The following is a 21,939-nucleotide window of genomic DNA, read 5'->3' as shown; positions in this document are numbered from 1 at the left end:
CAAAATTGATTCATAATTAGGGGAAACCCTAAGTAAGGGACTTATTTTCTGAAGTCTGTGAGGAGTTAGTTACCCTGAGACATCAGTCACTGCTGTGCTGAAAGGGAATTGAGTTTCCTTCTAGACTCCTTTTGTTTCCCTCCAGGACACTGAAAGTGCTGTGTATGTTCCCGAACTGACTCATTAATAGTTTATTTTGGGCTGGCTGGTCTGATCAATTTCTCTGGACTGATACTAGTGTGGTTATAGAACAGGCATTGCAGTTGAGTTGCATGCTGAGCTTGTTCCTCTCTTTTCAGTGGGAGAAGCACCCTTACTACAACCTAACAGTAAAAGTCCTCCGAGCCAGAAACATCAAGGGTACAGATCTGTGTAAGTATTTAGTCAAGGTGTAATGAAAACAGATGGTTTATTCAGTGCACACCTGTAACACAGGTAGCATTGTTATGGGAACTTCTTACCTACACATAGTGTAATGCCTTTATATCTGAACAAAGGCTTCTCTTGTAAAGCATTATATATATTTTAAAAGCTTGATGTGAGGTCAAGCTGCAGATTAACCCTGCTGCTTTGCAGAACAAGATCAGGTAAGTCCCGGTAATGCTTAGCTTCCCTGTTCCTTTACATGTCCTACAGTGGCCCGTTCTCTGTTCCTTTGCCTGGATTCAGCCCTCCGGTCATGCCTAATTTCACCCTTGCTCCTGCTGATTTTTTTGAAGTAGCCATCTTCAATTCTAGCTTTCAAATGTTTATTTTCTCAGTTGTAGTAGTGCTTTCTTTCATGTGCCTGCTATTTTGTTTATGTCATTTAAGCTTTTTAAGGAGGTAGGTGGTTGACTGATTCCAAGACAAACTGCTTTTTACCTGTTCCTGTTTTTGATAGCATGATATAAATTCCCTTCCTCTTACACATCTGTGTTGAGTAAAGCCCTCAGGGCTGTTTGAGGCACTTGAATCTTTAAAACTCATTTGAGAGATAATTCCTTCAGACTTAATATAGTAATGTAGTCTGCCTGCCTTAAGTTTGTATCTGACTTCCAACATTAAACAACTGGAATGCTAAATGACTGTCCAGAGAATAGAAAACACTCCTGAAAGGCTGAGGGTTAGAATCACACTGTGAAGAGAGGTTCTTTTTGAACAGAAGCCTTTCTGTTCAACTGGAGTGAAGAATGTTTCCTATTCTTGTGTTACTAAAGGGGCCTTAACTGGAAGAAGGAAGGACACTGAGAGATTTGGTCATTATCAGGGCATGGAAACAGAAAGCTCAGCTCCTGGCCAGACTAGATGAGGGCATAGGAGTGATGGATATTGTCTATTTGGACTTTAGTAAGGCTTTTGACATGATCTCCTATAAGATTCTCATAGAGAGGCTGATGAAGTATGGGCCGGATGAGCAGACAGGGAATTGGACTGAAAACTGTGTGAATGGTAGAGCTGAGAGGGTGGTGATCAGTGGTACTAAGTCTAGTTGGAAGCCAGTAACTAGTGGTGTAACCTAGGGGTCAATTCTGGATTCCCATGTTGTTCAATGTCTTCATTAATGACCTGGATGATGGAGCAAAGTATGCTCTTAGCAAGTTTTCTGATGTTACAAAATTGGGAGGAGTGACTGGTACACCAAAGGGTCATGCTGCTATCCAGAGGGACCTCGGCAGGCTGGAAAAGTGAGGTGCCAGGAGCTTCATGCAATTCAACGAAAAGAAGTGAAGTCCTGCATCTGGGGAGGAGCAACCCTGTCCATCAGTGTATGCTGTGGGCCGATCGGCTGGAAAACAGCTTTCACAGAATCACAGAATGGTTAGGGTTGGAAGGGACCTTTGGAGATCGTCTAGTCCAACCCCCCTGCCAGAGCAGGGTCACCTACAGCACGTTGCACAGGACAGCTTCCAGGCGGGTTTTGAATGTCTCCAGAGTGGGAGACTCCACCACCTCTCTGGGCAGCCTGTGCCAGTGCTCCACTACCCTCAAAGTAAAGAAGTTCCTTCTCATGTTAAGATGGAACTTCCTATGTTCAAGTTTATGCCCATTACCCCTCGTCCTATCACTGGGCGCCACTGAAAAAAGACTGCTCCCATCCCCCTGGCATCCTCCCATTAAGTATTTGTATGTATTAATAAGATCCCCCCTCAATCTTCTTTTCTCTAGACTAAAGAGACCCAAGTCCCTCAGCCTTTCCTCATAAGAAAGGTGCTCCAGTCCCCTAATCATCTTTGTTGCCCTTTGCTGGACCCTCTCCAGCAGTTCCCTGTCTTTCTTGAACTGGGGAGCCCAGAACTGGACACAGTACTCCAGATGCGGTCTCACCAGGGCAGAGTAGAGGGGGAGGATGACCTCCCTCGACCTGCTGGCCACACTCTTCTTGATGCACCCCAGGATGCCATTCGCCTTCTTGGCCGCCAGGGCACATTGCTGGCTCATGGTCATCCTGTTGTCCACCAGGACTCCCAGGTCCCTCTCCACAGAGCTGCTCTCCAGGAGGTCAGCCCCCAACCTGTACTGGTGCACCTACAACAGATTGCACAGGACAGCGTCCAGGCGGGTTTTAAATGTCTCCAGACAGAAAAGGACCTGGGGGTCTTGGTGGACAGCAACCTGACCATAAGCCGGCAACGTGGTCTTGCAAGGAAGGCTAACTGTGTCCAGGGCTGCATTAGGAGGAGCATTATTGCCAACAGGACAAGCAAAGTGATCCTTCCCCTCTACTCGGCACTGGTGAGGCTGCATCTGGAGTACTGTGTCTAGTTCTGAGTTCTCCACTACAAGAAAGATTGGGGCTACTGAAGAGAGTCTAGTGAACGGCCACTCAGACTGTAAACTGACTGGAGCATCTCATATGAGGAAAGGCTGAGAGATCTGGGACTGCTGAGCCTGCAGAACAGAAGGCTCAGGGGGATCTTACTGATGTGTGCAAGTATCTGAAAGGAGGGTGTTGAGAAGATGGAGCCAGACTCTTTCAGTGGTGCCCAGTGACAGGGCAAGAGGCGACGAGCCTGATACCAGCAGTAATCTTTTTTGAAAAGTTGATCTTCCTCATTTTGAATAGTAGTCTCTTTTATGAAGGGCTTTATGGTTTGGATGAGCCAGAGAAAAGAAATATAAGTACCTAGTGTTTAATTTGCTGCTGTTTAAAGACATGTACTTCATTAAAGGCTTGATTAAAGACCAGCCTTAAATTTTATGTGTTTCTATGATGCAACGAGTTCTAGGAAATTAGAAGCTCATGGAAAAGAGTATGTTTGATTAAAATTGTTCTGATGTTTGTCTCTACACTCTCTGCTCTAGTATCCAAGGCAGACTGCTATGTGGAACTAAAGCTGCCCACTGCGTCTCCCGTCATCTCCCGAACTCAGGTTGTTGACAACTCTGATAACCCAGAATGGAATGAAACTTTCCGGTATCGAATCCATAGTGCTGTCAAGGTAAGGAGTCCACTTTGTGGAGCCGGTTGGGCTACCTGCATTTGTGTACTGGCTTACTTCTGATTCTTTGTTCAAAACCAAGGGATCTTTATTACCCTCAAAATCAGTGTTGCTTGTAAGGTGTCAGTCTCTTTCACTGGTACAAAAAGCTGTACTATGCATGTCCAGTGATAACCACATCAGTTTGTAACTGCACTCTCACATAAATTGCAGCTAGAATTTTCCCTAAACATCCTTGTGATGCCACTCAGGAAAGGGAAGTTATGGCACTACCTGGTAGAGTTCAAGAAAGTTCCTTGATAAAGCAAGTTTCTATTTGAGGATTGCTTCTACTTTCACAGAACAGCTGTTACCTTCTTGTAGCTCTACTTGCCTTACACAGCCAAGCGGCTGGGTGGGGATAATGGGAACTAAATTTCAAGTCACTTTACCACTTAGTTCATTCAGGCAAGTTTTGCCATCACTTCCTATGTTTGAGAAAAGCAAAACTCAAACTCTTAGATAGAGACAGTACATCTGTCTGCGGTCTGAGCAGGACCTAACAGAGTATTGAACAGAGTCTTCAGATTGTCAGCATTTGTTCTCAGAGAAGACCCTAATGGTAGAAGGAAGGAAACTGCACTTTAAAAGATTAGTTCTAGTATGGCACTATCGCTTTGAATAACATCCTAGGCTTTGGAATAGGGTGCTTATTAACAAGAAACTATCCCCCTCACTGGGGTATCTTTCCATAATGGTTGGTGACAAAGGTGGAATGGTAATTGACTTAAATGGTAAGAAAATTGTAAACTAAGCTTTAGAGCGCGTGAGCTTTTTCTTCCCCTGCAGACTCATGAGGCCTCAGTCTGGTTACTGCTGCCAGGCTATGCCAGCACAGTTCTTATGTTCAGCCTTGTCTCCTTGAAAACTAGTTGCTGCAAGACCATTTTTTTGGGTGCCATATGTACTCGCTGTGTCTATTTCAATTAGTTTCTGCTGGACTTACCTGCTCCGAGACACTACTGACCTGGAAGTGATTAGTTCCTATAACATCCTGGACTGAATCATGCTGAAAGAGTTGAAATTGCTATGGCTTCCTCAGGCAAATCTGTGCCTGAAGCTGGTAGAGCGTACTAACACATGCATTCAGCTGGTGCCTCTCCCTAGTCGGGAAGCTTAGAAAATCTTTTAGCTAACTGGTGTCAACTAGGAGCTTTTTGCCTAACTATACCATAAGTCCTGCTGGAAATAGTGAATTCTCTTCAGGAGAAGGGGAAGGGTACTGATTAATGCATAAAGTGCATTGTATACAGCTACTCAGGTTTGTGGAAGTGTTTCTGTCTCTTCATCTGTGGTTGCTTGTTTCTGCTTGGTTTCAGAACATTCTGGAGTTGACACTCTATGATAAGGATGTCCTCGTCAGCGATGAGCTCACATCTATTGTCTTCGATGTAGGAGGCATGAAACCGGGTCAGCCCCTGCTGCGCACTTTCAGGTTGAACCCTGAGGTTAGTCCCTGGCTTCTTCCCAGGTCAACTGGGAATAGCTGCAGTTCATCATTACAGAAATCTGGCAGTACATGCTGGCTGATTTATCTGTGTTGTAGAAGTCAGAAGAGGAAAATGCATGGGCAGGTGATGACAGCATATATGGTTTTACTGTCATCTGAGATGTTTCTAAAATCACTAGTGATTTACTTTTGTGTGTGTTCCACAGTCTTTGGGATGCCCAGCTAAATGAAATGCGGGATGACTGCTGTCTTTCAGAAGATGTTAAAACACCTTTAAAGGGAATTGATTTTTCAGGAGACTAAAGGGGCATAAACTGGGCTTCAAATGAAAGGCATTTGCAGTCAACAATCATTCTAGGGACTGCAGACTGTGTTATTTAATTGACCATCATCAGTTTGCAGTGAAGAAGTTTATTGCTGCAAAGGTTACTTCTATATTTAATAAGCCAAAAGCCTAAGAAAAGCTTGTTTTGCCTGAGTTATGTTCAGTTACATTTAACCTCTGCTTCATATGGGTGACATAGGTGCATACCAGCTGCTCTCAGTCCCTGGGCACCTGTTTGTGGACTTGCTTGTTTTACATAGCCAAAGCCGTATCACCAGTCTGATCTTTTTTGTAACTGCTTCAGACACATTGCTACAATAGGTCTGGATTAAAGGTGAGCTAATGATGAGTTTTCTTGAGAAATCGGGCTTCAGTGCTGTTGCTGTGGTCAGAAGCAGACTGACTGGTATGAAGTTAACAGGGAGGCGTTGGTCAGTGTTACAAAACGATTTGTAATCATGGAAAGAGGGTTAGTAACTCCCTTGTTCCCACTAACTATCCTCTTTGCTGAATGCTTATGTCATCTTGATCAGTAATTATGGAACTGAAAACTTCAACTTCAGTAAAGAGAATTACCCAAATTGGCTTCTACTTGGTTATTTTAAAAACTGTGCTAGGTCTCGTATCAAGCATTTACTGTATGCTATGTATGGTAGGGGAAAAGATGGCTGGATCAAAGCCTGTACAGGACAAAGACAAGTGTGCAATCTGCTGAAATAACAAATGGGAGGAAGCACAAAGCCTTATGTAGAAACTGCTTGCGGAGGTGGGGTTGCAGTGGTACTTGAGACAGAAGAGGGTGTGTTTTTTCTCATTAGCAGACTAATACATCCGAGAGCAAACTCTCACTTGCGTGGGCTTGTCTCATCAAACACAGATGTGTCTGGTCATATAGTATATGCCTGGGAAGACAGAAATGTTTAAAGAACAAAAAAAGGCGTAAATTTAAACCTTTCAAAATTTAACTGGAGCTTTTGTAAAAGCAATAAAAATAGTTACTGTAGTTTGTAACAGGAAGAAAGCTTAATCTCTTGGAAAAACTTCTCATAATTATTCAAAGTCAAGGGTCACCTGTGTCCAACTTTTATTTTCAAAGGCTGACGAAGAGCTGGATGTAGAGTTTTACTTGGAGAAATGGTGAGTCTTACCTGAAGAGCTGGAAGAACTTGTGCTCTGCAGATATGTTGTCTTGGTTGCTTTTTCTGTGCAGGGACAGTCTTGCCCATAAAAAGGCCAATGCTTTACAGTTCTCTGGTGTTTGAGTTGGCTTGCTAACAGTTGATCACAAATATCCTTAAAGCTCCAGTCACCAAATTTTTGGGGTACCAAAAAAGAAATAAAATGTTGCTGGACTTCACGGGAATGGTGTCACTGCAAAGGAGACAAACGCTTTGTGGATGAGTTATCTAGGAGTGGAAAGCTATACACAGTTAACCTTGCATTATAAACAACTGAATATCTGTCTAAACTCAGCTTTTCTCTAGGTTATCAGCGTAACTGAGATGGGAAGACCTTATAGCACATGCTTACACTTGCAGAGGAATTTTTTCTTCACTAATTTCCCCCATGCTGTTCTGTGAAGGGAAATACACTTGGTGTCACTCTAATTTGCATAGATCTCTCACAATGAGGACCTTTCTTGCCCACCTCTTATTCAGGCAGTTAGTTTGTAAAGTAGGATGAAGCAAATTAAAAACAAAACTCATTTGTATTAAATCTCATCATTTCACAGCTCAGATGCCCCTATAGAGGTATTGACCAATGGAGTCCTTGTGGTGAGTACATGGTAGTCAATTACATGTATGTTGGGATTTACTCCTGAAGGTAGGTTTTTAGTAGTGAGAGGACAAGAATTGTTGAGAATTCAACTCCTGCATCCAAATAGCTCCTAGTTTTCCAGCATCTGTCTCTCTCTTTTAATTTGCTGCTTTAAAAAGCTTCCTCAATTTTTAAAATTTGATACCAACTCACAGAAAGGGTGGTTGTTTGGGTTTTTTCCAGAGGGGCTGTTTTAAAAGATGTAAACAAAAAATGTCTTTAGGAGATTAGTGAGTCTTGAAGATTGTACTGAGTTTTCTAGCCTAGATGCTTGCCAGGTATAATCCCCCTTCTTATCTTAACGCCTATTATTTCTAAGCTTTTATCAGTGCCATTAGTAAGTAGGTGATAACTCTTGAGTCTGAGAGTGGGAGGCTTCATCTTGAGGGATTTGTCTGTTCTCTTGGGGCAGTCAGTCTAAGAAAATTCATGCATTATGCATTAAAAAGACAGGTGTTACCACCTCTTTGCTCCTCACAAAGGAAAAGGACTGGAGTGATGTTTTTGTTTGTTTTTTTTTTAGAAGGATGTGAAAGAGTTCATCATTGTTGAAATGTAGAGTTTCAACATTTTTTTCAGGAAAAAAATGTGGCATTTAACAGCATAGTTCTGCAAACTATTTCACAGGAGACAGACTCTCATGTTCCTATTTGCTGTAGCAAATCAGTCTTGTGTTCAAGCAGTGGAGTAGTTTCTTTTAGATCAATTATGACCAATTATTTATCTCTTCTGCTGTCCTAGAAGGGAAGCTGATGATTGAATGGTATGAGAGACTAAATTTCATGAGGACATGGACAATCCAGGACAGAAAGTCCTGGCAGAATTTAAGTTTAAGTGCTTGCTTGGATCTGAACAGGTTCTGAATGTGTACTCACACATACATTAAAAAAAGGTAAACCAACAGAAGAATCCCAGGTGTTGAGAACTTGTAACTATTAAGTGCTGGTTGCCAAAAAAACAAACCAAAACCCAAACCTGGAATAGGAAGGGTGGTTCTGATTTTGAATCGAGCAAATAATCCCGTCCTCCTGAAACAAAACTTGATATTTATTTGAAAAGGTCAAAATAATCCTTAGTGGTTTTTTGACAGCTTGCAGCTGCAAACGTACATCTAATATAGTAGGTGGATTAATTTTCAACAAAGTAGTGAACTAAAATCTCATAACCAGAGCTGGTTTCTTCTTTTCATAGGTTCATCCTTGCTTGTCTCTGCAAGGCACTGTCAACAAAGAGGAAAAAACAAAAGAGAAACAGCAAGGTAGGGCTGCCTGCAGAGTTTAGGTCAGATCTACTTTTCAGCATGCTTATTCCTTGCAAGAGAGGGGAGACTTGATTCTCTGTCTATACAATGCTTTTTTATTTACTGACTACAAAATTGACTTTTGAAGTTAATATTTTTTTTTTTTTTAATACTAAATAATATTGAGTCACTTCCACTGGGTGCCATACGAGTTTTTGCTTGTGTTTTCATAGTTCTAGTTACACTTGACAAGTAGAAGATTTCCAACATTTATTTAAACTGCTCCTGTGGTCTAAACTACTTATTCTAATGCACAGGGAGCTGTGAGGTCAAGCTGTCTGTTCCAGGGGCATATCAGAAGCAATTGTGTATTCCGTGGAGACCAGACAATGAGGAGGATTATGGAACCTCATTTGTCTTTCATGTGGATAAAGAAATGCGTCCAGAACTGCAAGTGGAGCTGGAGCAAACCGTATCTGTCCTACAGGTAAGCATCCACACTGACTGCTACAAAGTTTACCACCCACTTTTGAATAAATCCACGCTGAAACCAGTGCCCTTGGTCCAAGGAAATGTCCTTAAACTTAAATTGAATGCCCTTAACTTGATCATAAGAAGGCCAGGGACTTCAGGTGTTCAGGGATGTCAGTTTTGGGTATGTTATTCAGGTATGTGTGGATGTCAAAAGCTTGCATTGGAAGCAATTTTCTTGTGGAGTACTCTATGTGGTGCTAGGAACCATCTATTGTGAAGGTTACTCATCACTTCCAGATATACCTTTTCAATCAAACTTAACTCTGTAATGTTGTAACTGTTCAAATAAAAGTTTTCCAGGCTAGAAGCCTGTCTTGAATGGATGTATCGTGTTTCTGGTTACATATTAGGAATTTATGGGCAGAGAGATAAGTTTTTCTCTGTCATTGCTTTTTACACACTATTATTTTTTTATTTTAAAAATTGAATAAAAACATGGGATTTTTCACTGATCTTTGACATTCGGTAAATAGAATCATAGAATGGTTTAGGTTGGAAGGGACCTTGAAGATCTTTGAGTTCCAACCCCCTTGTCTTAAAATTATGACCTGCCCAAGACTTTAAAATCTGTTCAAACTTGGGGATTAAAAAAATCTGAATCTGCACGTTTGCTACATGAAGACATCTTTACTTTTTGCTGTTCAGATACTCTATAGCAAGTCTTTTCTATTAGAAACATGTAGAGCATGTGCCATTTGCAAAGGTTTATTTAGCTTCATTACTTCACAGTTTCTACAGGTACACATGCAGTGTGTGTAGCCCATAAGAGGGACTGAATATTCATTGTGATGACTGCTCCCAGTGTGGCTAGACACCAAAAATGACAGCGAGAAAACTATTTATTCTGTGATGTTATTCATCCCCACAAACAGTTGGGCAGCGTGAATGCAGATGGTGATCTTGACTACTTGAGAGAAGAGGACACAAAAAGGAAAATGGAAGAATAGCTTTGCAATGGGGTTGGTTGGGTAGCAAATGTGAGCTGAACAGAGAGACCTGGACTTAAGTAGTGAAAACCTCAGAGCCAGGCAAGCAAAAACCATGGAGATTGGCCCAGCTGGTAAACCTCAACCAAATCACCCCCAGTAGGTAGCAGAACATACTCCTTCAAGATCTGGCATAGAGCACAAAGCTGTCCAGTCCAACCTTTCCTCTCTTATCATGGGTAGGGGAGTGCTGGGAATGTAGTAATATTGCTTGCCCCGTGCCTAAATACTAAATGTTGTCTGCCTCTGTTAGGAGGAGGACAGTGGGCTTAGAGGGACATTTGGCTTGAGACACCTGTTTCTGGTCAGAAGGCACCTGTGAAATCTATGGGTAGTTCCTTATCTGTCTTCAGTTCTTGTGAGGAGGGTGACAATGTGTTGTTTCTTCAAGGTGCTGTCTCCTCCCAAGGGTTCAGGCCTGTGGTGGGTGTAAAGGCTCCAGCCCACCTGGTAGGCTGCGTAGGTTTGAGTGTGGCCCTGTGATATAAGGGATTTTTTAATATGCCTCTTAAATTTAGGAATCTGCACACAGCCCTGTAATAAGAGAGCTTGCTACTTGCTAATACAGCATGGGAGAAAACTCAAAGATCTTCTGGCAAACTTTAATTTGGTCCGCTTGTAAAGATGATTATGTTTTTTAATTACATGCTGCCATTTGTCCCTAAGGCTATTATCTTATTTTCTATTTTGTGGTATTTTTTCTGCATGTGTAACTCTGTTGCCTTTTTGGTAACTTTTCCAAATCCTGATTTGAAGGCAGAATGCAAGTTTGCTTGTGAGCTTTCTGACACATGTTAGAACATAACTGTTTTTGGGGGAAATTTTATATTTGGAGATGAAGGTGGGTTGTTTTTTTTTTTTTTTTTTTGCTTGTGGCAGACAGCTATATTCAAAAAAAAAGCAGCTATTTGAGTGACAGGAATAGTCCCAGCAAAGATCTCTGTCAGAGAGCAGGATGACCTTGAAAAGCCTCGGACTGGGAAACATTTAGTTATAATGATCTTAAGGACTGTTTGCTGTTTTGACATATGAAAGTCATGCCTTCAGCTTTTTTCTGGAAAGCTCAAATAACATTTTGGTTCTCTTATTAGGACGGTATGAACCCTGACATTGAAAAGCATACTACACTTCTGGGATTGGGGACTCTACCAATTAATTCGCTTCCTATTGGACAAAAAGTTGATAGAATTGTTTCTCTGGGAGAGGTAATGTCAACATTTCGCACTTGTTTTGACATGCTTGGGATAACTTTCCCCCCCGTTGCCTACAGGCATTTGGAAAGTTAAGCTATACATGATTCTTAGGAGTGCTGTTTTGTTGGATATCTAGAATGAAATACTGACACTGCTCACTGCAATTCCAAAGTGTTTTCATGGTTGGGTCTTGCAAAATAAGTAGAAAGTTCATCACTTTCCAAAGCAAAAAGTTTGTTAGAGCCTGAAAGAAAAATATCGGAGGAGAAAAGCAAGAAGCTTGCAGAAGAAATTTTTTTTTTTTTTTTTCCCCCCACACTGCTCTCCTAGTGCATGCTTTTACTTTCTGTGGAGGTTATTGAAAATGTCTGAAGTAGGTGCAAGGAAAAGATGTTCCAGAGATGTAGTTTTGTGGGTGAGAGTGCTGTTCTGGTTAGTATCTAGTGACCCCATTGATGTCATAACCTCTAGTTAGTAGTTCCACTTATGTAGTTGCTATCAATTTCAAGATGTATTCTCTTGTTTCACAGGGACAAAGTTTGGATATGAGTTTGAAAACTGAAGAGAGGTGAGTGGGAACCTCAAAGACCTCTAAAAATGAGGAAAGGCCTTTATTCTCATAGTGAAGGAATGGTGTGACTCTACCCACTCTTCTGGGAAGGTCTAGTGTCTCCACTGACCTCTTGGGATAGATTAAAGAAAAATATCTTTGATTATTTTTCCTCTGAAGGCTGTGACTCTTCACTTTGCAGATACTATCTGTTGGATTGGTGTCAATTCTGCTGAAATCTGAACAAATTTTGTGTTCCTAACACTTGAATGTAAAATAGCTGTTGGTGTAAATATTAAGTACCTTTGTTAGGTATAGATAATTCCCAGAATATGTGCAGTGCTGTACTGACAAGTCCAAAAGGGCATCTCGGTGTGTGAAGAGCTTGAACTATAAAACAGAGAAAGGGTGAAAGAAAGAAGTGATAAGGAAAGAATAACATGCAAAACCAAGCAGTTGGCTAGTAACTTGATAGGATCATTTGGTATATAGTCATTAACTGAAAATCCTGCTTCCCTTTTATGAACTCATAGCAAGTTTATTGGTATTCAGTTGTCCCCTTCTGCCTTTTAAGTTCAGAAACTTCCGTTTTAAAACTGCTCTTCCCCTCATTTCTCCATCCATGTCAATACAGTGATTTCAGTTGCTCCTCATACAGTCATCTTCACCTACTGAGAATCTTTTCTTCCTTTGTGAAATTCCTGAAGCTTAATCAGAACACTGCTTGACAGAAGCCTTGTATTTAGACATTAAGGGAGAAATACAATTGGGTGAAGTTTCATTTTTAACCTCAAAAGCTGTTGTTACACAATAGCTGGTGTATAGACATATACTAAAACTTCATTTAAGAGTGTGATCTAGTGATTCAGATCAGCACTTAAATTGTGTGTTCACAGAAATTGCTTTTCCCTGGTAATGAAAAATCCTCAAAAATTTGGGGTTTCTGTCTTAATTTCTATTTCAGCACTTGGGATCTTGATGTACGTCTGGGTTTTGACCTCTGTAAAGAGGAGAGAGAATTTTTGGACAAAAGGAAGAAAATAGTTTCTGAAGCACTGAGGAAGACTCTTCACTTAAAAGAATCCCCTCCAAAGGATGAGGTATTGAGCAAAGTGCTGTAGTGAGATTCCTAAAATCCTTTGTGCTTGGTTGATAATTAGGTATTGTATGATTCTTTGCCTGTAACCAACAGAAAACATGGTTCGCGTTGAAATTTTGAAGAGGGGGGGTGTCCGTGTTTTGGAACACAAAAAAAATGTAATTTCAGAATGTATGTACTTTCTTTAGTTCAACACTTGTATCTTGGGCTTTGAGCTCTGAATTGGGATAGGAAAGTCTGTTTCAGAATGGTTGAATTGAAGCTCAGACAACAGGAACAGCTTCCTATTTGATGATTTGAGAACTCTGTTCTATCTAGATAGCCTGATACCTTGCTTTGTGATCTTTGGGTGCTGTTATAAGAATGGTTGCCTTTTTTTGTTCTTGTGTATATGTCGTATGGCATGCAAGTAAATGTGTGATAATATACATAACAATTTCAGCAAGTGACTGTCCCTAAAATGACACTGCTGCATTTTAGAGTAAACAACATATTTCAATTACAAAGTAGAGAAAGGAGTTCTGGTTGAAATCAAATCTGAAATTACTTGAAATATACATGGAAATGGAGATTTTATGTCTTATTTTTATAAGAATGAGACTTAAATGAGATTAATTTATTGGCAATTCAAAAGTCTATGATTGTGACTCCTGAGTTTGCTGTCTGCAGGTTCCAGTCGTAGCGGTGCTGGGGTCTGGAGGTGGGATGAGAGCACTGACATCATTCTATGGCAGTCTTGCTGGGCTTCAGCAGCTGGACCTTTTGGATGCTGCAATATACCTCTGTGGGATTTCTGGCTCTACTTGGTAAGTTACATGAAGTGTTGATTCTGGAAACTTATAGGTGAATATGGTAGTGTTGATGCAAAATAAGGCCAAAACTTCATTTGTGCCATCTGTAGACAGGTGATGAAGTCAAGTGTTTTATCAGTTCTCACCTGTGAGTTCTGATGAGGATCCTAAAGAGTCTGAGAGATTCATTATCACTTCTAACCCATACAGCTACTGGCTTAATACTCACTTCTAACCCATACAGCTACTGGCTAAATTTATGAATCTGCCACTTTGGCAAGCCTGGTAGTTGAGTATTAGAACTTATTACATGAATAAAACTGCTGTGTGTTCCCTCCAAGCCCTGACTTCAAAAACTTTCCCTGTTTCCTTGCTCTTGCCAAAGAAGATAATTGAGGTGGTGCAAGTCACTGAAAACATGTCCACAACCACTATGTATGACCACTATGTCACTACCTTCTAAAATGGTGTATGCGTCTGCATAGAGGAATAGCACCAGCTTGCCTTTTGGTGGACTGGAGCAATGTGCTGAAATGTTAGACATGGCTAGAATGTTTCAGTAGCTCAGTTCTTAGAGTTTGTGGTGAAATCATCCCTCATAAGTATACATTGTTTTTGTGAAATGATCTCACTGAGGAGTTGTGCAACCTGACAGTATAATCCTCCCTTCAAGAGCTTTGTGTGTTAAACTAACTCATATGTACCTAGTATTCTTCCACTAGCCTTGTGATCTGGCCTGCCCCTTTTGATTCGGGGACAGACTGTCAAACAAGTGTAGACATCTGTTCATGTGGATAGCCAATAGTCCAAACTAATTTCTTGTTTAATCAGACCTATGGTCTCTATTGCTGTATGCAGCAGCACTGTTTCTGTCTGGCAGTCTCTCGGTTATTACAGCCTGGAGTTCACTCATATTTATGGACTGGTTTTTGTGTGCTAGCATATGATGCTTGGAACGTCCTTGAAAGGTAGGTTAGCAATCAGGATGAAGCTGTCCTGTAGGTGTCAGGGGTTTCAGCATGTTTTAGAGTTCAGAGATCCGTTATTGTGGCCTCTTTTCTCTTCACGATCTTTTATCTTCTTGCGAGACTTCTCAAGCTTTTAGTTTAGAACTGCAGCACTAATTCTAACTAGCTAAAATTATAGTTTACACACGGGTCATTATTACTGATGGCATTAATATAAGTGTTTTCAGGTGTTTATCTACATTGTATCAAGACCCTGACTGGTCACAGAAAGACCTTCAAGACGCAATCAGAAGAGCTCAGGGTACTGTGACCAGCAGCAAAGCAGGGGCATTTTCCCCAGAACGACTGAAGTACTATTTCCAGGAGCTGAATGCAATGGAGATTAGTGGACGGAATGTTTCCTTCACTGATTTGTGGGGCCTTATTGTGGAATATTTCCTACAACAGAAGGTAAAAGAGTTCATGTTTGGATGTGCACTGCTGTTTGTCTTCCAGGTGGGAGCTCTGCCCACCCACATGTTGTCTGTCAAGAAAACAATCACTCTAACTTTGTGAGCTGTTCTGGAACAGAGATGGTGGTGTGGAATAAACACAGGAAGTCGTCATGTCTTTCTGCCGTGTGTTTCATGGCACCCTTCTTTACTAAAGAATTTTGAAGTACTGTAAATCAGTGCTATAGAGAAGTGGAGTGTTTATTTGGAATGACTGTTATTAAATAGTTTTTTCATTGGACGGGTTAAGCCTGAGAGAATGATGTTGGTTTTGCAAAATGGCATTACTGTGCAGTATTTGTTATGGTAGTTGACATCAGAAATCAGAGGGGTAACTAGTTTACTAATAACACCAGACATTCTAAATATGCAACTGCAGAAATATTCTGGCAAAATCTAACCATGTGCGTATGCATGGAGAGAGGGAGGAAAAGGGATTTTGAATTAGTCGTAAGCAACAGCTTCAAATTATCAAAGTATGGGTACAGAACTTAACTTACTAAAGTGTGCTTCTCCATCCTTGCTTGTAACCAGGAAGATCCATCAAAGCTGTCTGATCACCAAGAAGCAGTGAAATGGGCCCAGAACCCCTATCCTATCTATGCAGCTGTCAATGTGAGACCCAATATTAGCAGTGGAGACTTTGCAGGTATGAACGTGGCAAACTTATTTTTATTTGCTTAAAATCCATACATTCCTTCCACCTGTCCAGTTCCTTGGGTAGTGAGTGGCTGACAACAGGAAACTTGGCTCAAGCAGCAGTTGGTAGTGCAAGAGGCAGTAGGATACTGATTGGCGGAGTGTTATCATCTTGATCGCAAATGTCTTCATCATGGCTATAACAGAGAAATGAGATTCAACTCTGCTGGCCACTCCCCAGGTTTTGCTAGAAAGTGCCTGAAAATTTTCAGGAGGTGAGAGGCAATTTCCTTAGAATACACGAGTGTGTCTGAATCGGAGAATTGAAGTCCTTTGTAATTAGGTGACTTTCTTTTATAGTCTCAGATAATCAGTTTGTGTAGGATTCGTGTAAAACAATGGATTGGTAACCTTGTAGCATGCATCATCCCAACTGTGGTATTTAGCAGCCTGGGTTCTTGCTGGTTATGCAATTACAGTAAAAAATGAAGGCCAGTCCTATTCCAGGTCACTTGAAACTTCAAATATGATGAAACAAGTGAGGATAGATGCAGAGAGACAGGAATACAAATGCTTGTGTCCATCTGTGTACCTCTATGGGACTTTTTCTTTCTGGAGGAGTGTGTGTGTATGACAATGAATTTGATTTGTAAATATTTGTGGGAAGCTTTGAAGCATGAGGGGACACGTTGATAAGCAGACAATGAAGTCTGAGACAGTGGGCCAACTGAGATTGGAAGTAAGTACTGTAATAGTTGTTGAGAGATGGTAAGTAGTGCAAAGAAAGGCTGAGAAAAGTGAAGTAGCTTCCATTTGTGATGGAAAAGGGAGCCATCAAAATGGTTTAAAGCGAAAGTAAAATAGGCTGGTTATTTCTGCAGTAACAAAGTCAAGATGGAGAAAGATGCGATTTTTTTGGAAAAAAGTCAGGAAGAAAGGAGGTTGTATTGAGTTGAAAGGAGGTTATATTGAGTCAATGAAAACCTGTACAAGAGTTTTTAGTAATCATGTGTAAGATAGAGTCACTGAGAAGAGTGACAGGGAAATCCATACTGATGGTGCAAGAAATGGAGGGAGACTCCCTTCTGTCTCCCTTGCGCAAGCAGAACTCAAATGAGTATTTTCACCTATATTTACTCTGAGATAAGTAAATATTCTGTTGACTTCTTCGTAGAATGGTGCGAGTTCACTCCCTATGAAGTTGGGTTTCGGAAATATGGAGCTTTCATCCGAACAGAGGACTTTGACAGTGAGTTCTTCATGGGACGGCTCATCCAGAAACGTCCAGAGCCTAGGATTTGTTTTCTACAAGGTATGATCTTACAGTAGTGAATAAAAGGGGGAGATAGAAGGGAGGCCAGAGTTGCTTTTGGGAGTCATTAACTTAAACCTATGCCTTTTTGTCCCTTTCTAAGGAATTTGAAAAGGGAAATGTCAGCTCTTTCTTCAGAGTTTTAGGTGTAGTTTCATAGTATTACAGTTGGATGTTCTTGAGTCTGCAAGTAGACTGTATTATGGACTGCCTGTCAAAAATTTCTGGTTTAGGTCTTCCCATTCTCTGTCTTTTCTCCTGGAGAAGTTTCTGCATTATGTTATCACATTAGAATTTGTCACACAATTAACTCAAAGTTCTAAACTCAAACATCACCTGTTATAATAGTAGGGGTAAAGTAGCAGCATTCTCCTGTGACAAATGTCAGCTGAATTATAAGCCTTTTTGTTACACTGTGAAAAGCCTTTTGAGTATTAAAGTCTTCCATATTTCTCCTGCAGGAATGTGGGGCAGTGCCTTTGCTGCAAGCTTGGATGATATCTGCCTGAAGGTGGTTGGTCTGGGACTGGGCTTTCTAGATTCTTTCAAAGATGTTATCAAAGTTGTAGGTAAGAACATCAAAATAGTCGGATTTTTCAAAAGATTCCTGGTTTTGGAATAACTATACAAATAATATGACTCAAAAATATGCCTTTGAGTTTTCAAGGCTAACGTAAAGGATGGATTTGAACAGATCCTTCTCGTACTGTGTATTATACCCTTCCATCACACATATAGTGAAGAGAGCAGTTATAATTTTCAGTACAATTTTTGTTCCTCTTTTTAATTTTTTTTTGTCTGACCTTGACTATAAATTTGAGCTAGGTCTGGGAGTATTGCAGCACAGGGGTCTTAATCATGAGGAGAAGAATAGAAGCTGGACTGCTAAGCAGGAAGTAGAAAATAGGTTTTCAGTTCCCTCCTGGACTGATTTGGATAAACTTGGATAAGCTGGGTTGTATGTTTATGCATTGTTCTCCATGTAGGGAGTACGATGCCTCCCTAGCAGTGAAAAGGAAGTGTACTAAAGGCTGAGAGTTCAGATGCGTAGTTATAGCCTCATAGTAGTGCGAGGAGAGATATTTTTCTTCTCTGCTTTTGCAGCCCTAGTTCCACACCCACACACGCACCCACACACCCCTTTTGTTGTTGTAACTTTAAATGCTGCTGTGTGTGGATGATTTTTGTCTTATGAGACAGAATTGGTTGCCACTCGGTAACAAGGGTTTCTTTGTATGGGTTTGAAATTAATATGGACAAGGATCTATGAGTAATGCTGTTCCCTTTAAATAGGGTAGGTAAACTACCCAACTGTAGAATATGTAGCTCACTTAAATTTCTTTATAATACTTTTTTATTAGAGGACAAACTCAGCCTTATGACAACTGATTAAATATTGTAGAAAAAAGTCTGAATGAAAAGTTGAAGCTGGACAAACATTTGCTGTTGTGTTCTGCATCCTTCTGTGGCTTCTGCAGATGACTGCCGAAGATCCCATTTCCGAGATCCAACACGACTGAAGACTCGCTTGGTTATACCTGGGGGCCCCTTGTTACAAATTTTCCAGGATTTCTTCAAGTCCCGGGTCACGTGTGGAGAAACCTTCAACTTCATGCAGGGATTGTATCTTCATAAAGATTATGTTAACATCAAGAAATTTGTGGCTTGGAGAGGTAAATGAGTCTGTACCTGGGATATGAAACCATGCATTAATATTCTGTAACAGTCAGTTGCAGAACATAAGTAAGCTTGACTTCATTCTGCTGAAGACGGAATTTACCCCTTTTTACACCATAGCAAAAAATTTGATCCACTATGTATGTTCTGTCATCTAAGGCAGACTCGCCATCAGGCTTTACAAGCCAGTCTCAGATCAATGTATGTGTTGGAATGCCTTTTTTTTTTTTTTCTTCTTATAGCCCCAGCATAAGCTTTGTTTGTTGCTTTTACTTGGAGGTGTGTAATGAATCATAATAGTCACTTGTGTTACTTGGAGTGTCTTCCAGGCACTCACCTGGATGCGTTTCCCAACCAGCTGACCCCTATGGAAGAGAGCCTGTATTTAGTGGATGGTGGCTTTTCTATCAACTCTCCCTTTCCTTTGGTACTTCAGCCAGAGAGGGACGTGGATGTTATCTTGTCCTTCAATTTTTCCTGGGAAGCTCCGTTTGAGGTGAGAGATATAGCTGAGCATTATTACATGAAAGTAAAAGCACAGAATCATATTCACAATGACAGCAGATGTTGAATACAAACACTAATAAAAGAGTGCATGAAAATAAATCCTTACCTCTTTGAAATGTTATTTGACTATACTTTTTACTGTGACTGTCATGAGGGGATAGAAAGTGACATCGGTAATAGGATTCAAAACTTTTCAGAAGCCTAAATAGATTGTTCCTAAAATAAGAGTATTTGCTTAGTTCATAAGATCCTTGTTACGTAGCTGTACACTTCTAATGGAAAAGTGGCCATTGGTGATTTTCTTCATGCAAACAAGTTATTTCCTCAATGTAAAAGTGTTTATTTTTAAGCACAGAAAAGTCAAGATGAATATATTTAAAATAACAAAACACAAAAAGAGTTTGAGCTGCAAACTGTTGATGTTTGGTAGCAGTTTTTAGTTCTAATCTTCATTGTTCTTCTGTGTCACCAGCCAGAAAAATTGTTTTTTCCAATTTGGAAGTTGCATTTCTGTCACTTTTTTGTGAAAGTCTCTCTCCATTCAAGGATTGTAGGTAGATGATTTTAGAGGTGTTGCTGGTATTCTATCAAAATTCCTTTTGTTCTTTGACAATAGGTTTTAGAGCTGACTCAGAAATACTGTGAGGAGCGGGAAATTCCTTTTCCAAAAATTAAATGGAGTGAGGAAGATGAAAAGAAGCCAAAAGAGTGTTACATGTTTGTGGATGATGATAATCCAAAGGCTCCAATTGTGCTCCATTTCCCATTGGTGAATGACACCTTCCAGAAATACAAAGCTCCAGGTAAGGGAGCTGTATCTTAAAGAGATATTTTTAGAATCTTTTGGGTGCCTTGATGGGGAAATTCATCGGCCTCAGTGTCTCTCCCTTGATTTCTCTTAGTGTTACCCTGTGATTATTAAATTGTTACTTTCATTTAAGATGGGATCAGCTTCCACTATTTTTTTTTTAAAAAGAGCGTCTGAGAAAAGGCTGACAATTAAAAAAAGATAAAAATCTAAGGGCTGGAAGAATCAAAATTAGGTTTCTTTCTTAATCTTTCTGCCCTGATACCTGATTTTGTTACTTCTAATTACTCTAAATATGTAGGAAAACACTACAAATCAGTTTAAATAGTAAGTTCATTTGTTTATTGGATATGAATAAACCACTAAGCAGCAAAGTGTTGTGGACCAATCTGTATGCCAGACTGTGTAACTCGGTGCTAATTATAGTATAAGGTCAAGTGATAAACGATCCTTGCTTCATTTAATGTGATTTATATAGACTGTAAAGCCCACCTCAGTCTATCAAGCACGAGCACTGGGATGAAACACAGAGCTATACCTTTAAGAAGAGATAGACAAAATCCAATGTCCTATTTCTTCCATGCTGGGAGGAAACAGTGTCCTAATGAAAACCTTTGGAATACATAGAATCATAGAATGGTTGGAGTTGGAATGGACCTTAAAGATCATCTAGAAAAGAATATGCAGGACTGAGGCAGGCAAGGGAGGTGTAAGGCATCCTGTTAATGCTATCTGTATTAATACTGTAATGATTGTCAGTCCCTGGCTGTGTTTCCTCATCAGTGATGAATTTCAGTGTTGGGCCTGAATATGGCTCAAGACTGCTATTTCTATAATAGCAACAAGCAAGTGGTTTAGCAAATTACTTTAACGTTCATCTGTCAAGAGTGGTATTTAAATTTAAAGTGGCAGGGTGCTCAAAACGCGAGTTACCATATTTCAAAGAGTATATACTAACCTCCTAAGGTCAGTTGAACTTAAGGTGTTAATGTCTCTTATTTTAGTGTAGAACAGCACTTCCAGGAAGAATTGAGCTTTGTATTTCCTATTTTGAGCATGATAATCATGGATGCACTAAGCAATTTATCACAATGAAAACGTATTTTAGTCCTGTATTTTGGAGTCTGGTGGAAGTAGAAAGGGTAATAATATTTTTACCTTCAGCTTCCGAGCATTTTGGAGCCTGAGGAGGAGCTTTGGGGAAAAAGTTAAGGTTCAACAGAGTTAATTATCTGTGATAACCTCCTTGCAGAATCCAGCTAAAATGAGTATCACAGTTGGGGTTTGTGACCTCCTTGCAGAATCCAGCTAAAATGAATATCACAGTTGGGGGGTTTGTGTGTGTGTGTGTTCTTATGTTTTCTTGCTGCAGGAGTTAAACGGGAGTCAGAAGAAGAGAAATCCTTTGGTGACTTCGTCATTGAGGCAAAAGATTCTCCTTACCGTACACTAAATTTCACCTTTGAGCCATATGATTTCAGCAGGTTAGTGGAAGTGAATCGCTACAATGTTCTGAACAGCAAGGACACTCTCTTCAAAACCCTAAACTTGGCTCTGCAAAGGAGAAAGTTGAAGAAAGTCATCAATATGTCCAATAGATGAGCAGCTGCCAAAGCTGAGGATACAGACAGGATGCTGTGTACAAAAGTTGTGTGGTTCAAGACAGAATACTGAAAACTAATAGCTGGAAACTGTCGTCTTGGGAAGGGAGTAGCACATGTGACACTGAAAAGTCATTCCAGATGACAGATGCTTTTACGAAAACCCAAGGGATGTACAGTTCAACACAGATGTTGCTTTGTCGTGTGGGGAAGAGTAGGGAATTATCTAGCCCACTGTCTCGCCTTACAGTGACTGATACCACGTGACTAGGGAGATCTGTTCAAACATCTGGAGATAATCTTCCAAACTCCACTGATTTGTGGATGAAGTGCCTCTTTTTGTCAAAGGTGCAGCGGTGTTCAAGGAAACACTGATTTCTTCTATACCTTTATCTTTCTTGCTTTTTGAACCTCCCTCTGTGAACTTTTACAGTTTACATCATCTGGCAAGGAACTCCACAGATTTTAACTATGCACTGAGAGAGGAAA

At 40.4% G+C, this 21,939-nt stretch overlaps 1 protein-coding gene across 1 annotated transcript in view; it reads left to right on the top strand.

The window, feature by feature from the left end:
- PLA2G4F (phospholipase A2, group IVF) overlaps window positions 1-21,451 on the top strand; it is a 25,470-nt gene extending 4,019 nt beyond the window's left edge. The window contains exons 2-20 of the mRNA XM_009887979.1: window positions 300-372; window positions 3,286-3,422; window positions 4,781-4,909; window positions 6,333-6,373; window positions 6,969-7,011; window positions 8,246-8,312; window positions 8,612-8,781; window positions 10,906-11,019; window positions 11,538-11,575; window positions 12,522-12,657; window positions 13,326-13,462; window positions 14,643-14,865; window positions 15,441-15,555; window positions 16,720-16,857; window positions 17,319-17,426; window positions 18,336-18,530; window positions 18,864-19,030; window positions 19,658-19,844; window positions 21,222-21,451. Coding sequence (XP_009886281.1) covers window positions 300-372; window positions 3,286-3,422; window positions 4,781-4,909; window positions 6,333-6,373; window positions 6,969-7,011; window positions 8,246-8,312; window positions 8,612-8,781; window positions 10,906-11,019; window positions 11,538-11,575; window positions 12,522-12,657; window positions 13,326-13,462; window positions 14,643-14,865; window positions 15,441-15,555; window positions 16,720-16,857; window positions 17,319-17,426; window positions 18,336-18,530; window positions 18,864-19,030; window positions 19,658-19,844; window positions 21,222-21,451 — 2,448 coding nt within the window. The remainder of the gene's footprint in view (window positions 1-299; window positions 373-3,285; window positions 3,423-4,780; window positions 4,910-6,332; window positions 6,374-6,968; window positions 7,012-8,245; window positions 8,313-8,611; window positions 8,782-10,905; window positions 11,020-11,537; window positions 11,576-12,521; window positions 12,658-13,325; window positions 13,463-14,642; window positions 14,866-15,440; window positions 15,556-16,719; window positions 16,858-17,318; window positions 17,427-18,335; window positions 18,531-18,863; window positions 19,031-19,657; window positions 19,845-21,221) is intronic.
- Window positions 21,452-21,939: the final 488 nt, after the last annotated feature.

The sequence above is a fragment of the Charadrius vociferus genome, unplaced genomic scaffold (genome assembly GCF_000708025.1).
Source record: "Charadrius vociferus isolate BGI_N301 unplaced genomic scaffold, ASM70802v2 scaffold337, whole genome shotgun sequence".
NCBI lineage: Eukaryota > Metazoa > Chordata > Aves > Charadriiformes > Charadriidae > Charadrius > Charadrius vociferus.
Note: the sequence above shows the minus strand (reverse complement) of the source record. Positions and strands in the feature narration are given on the sequence as shown.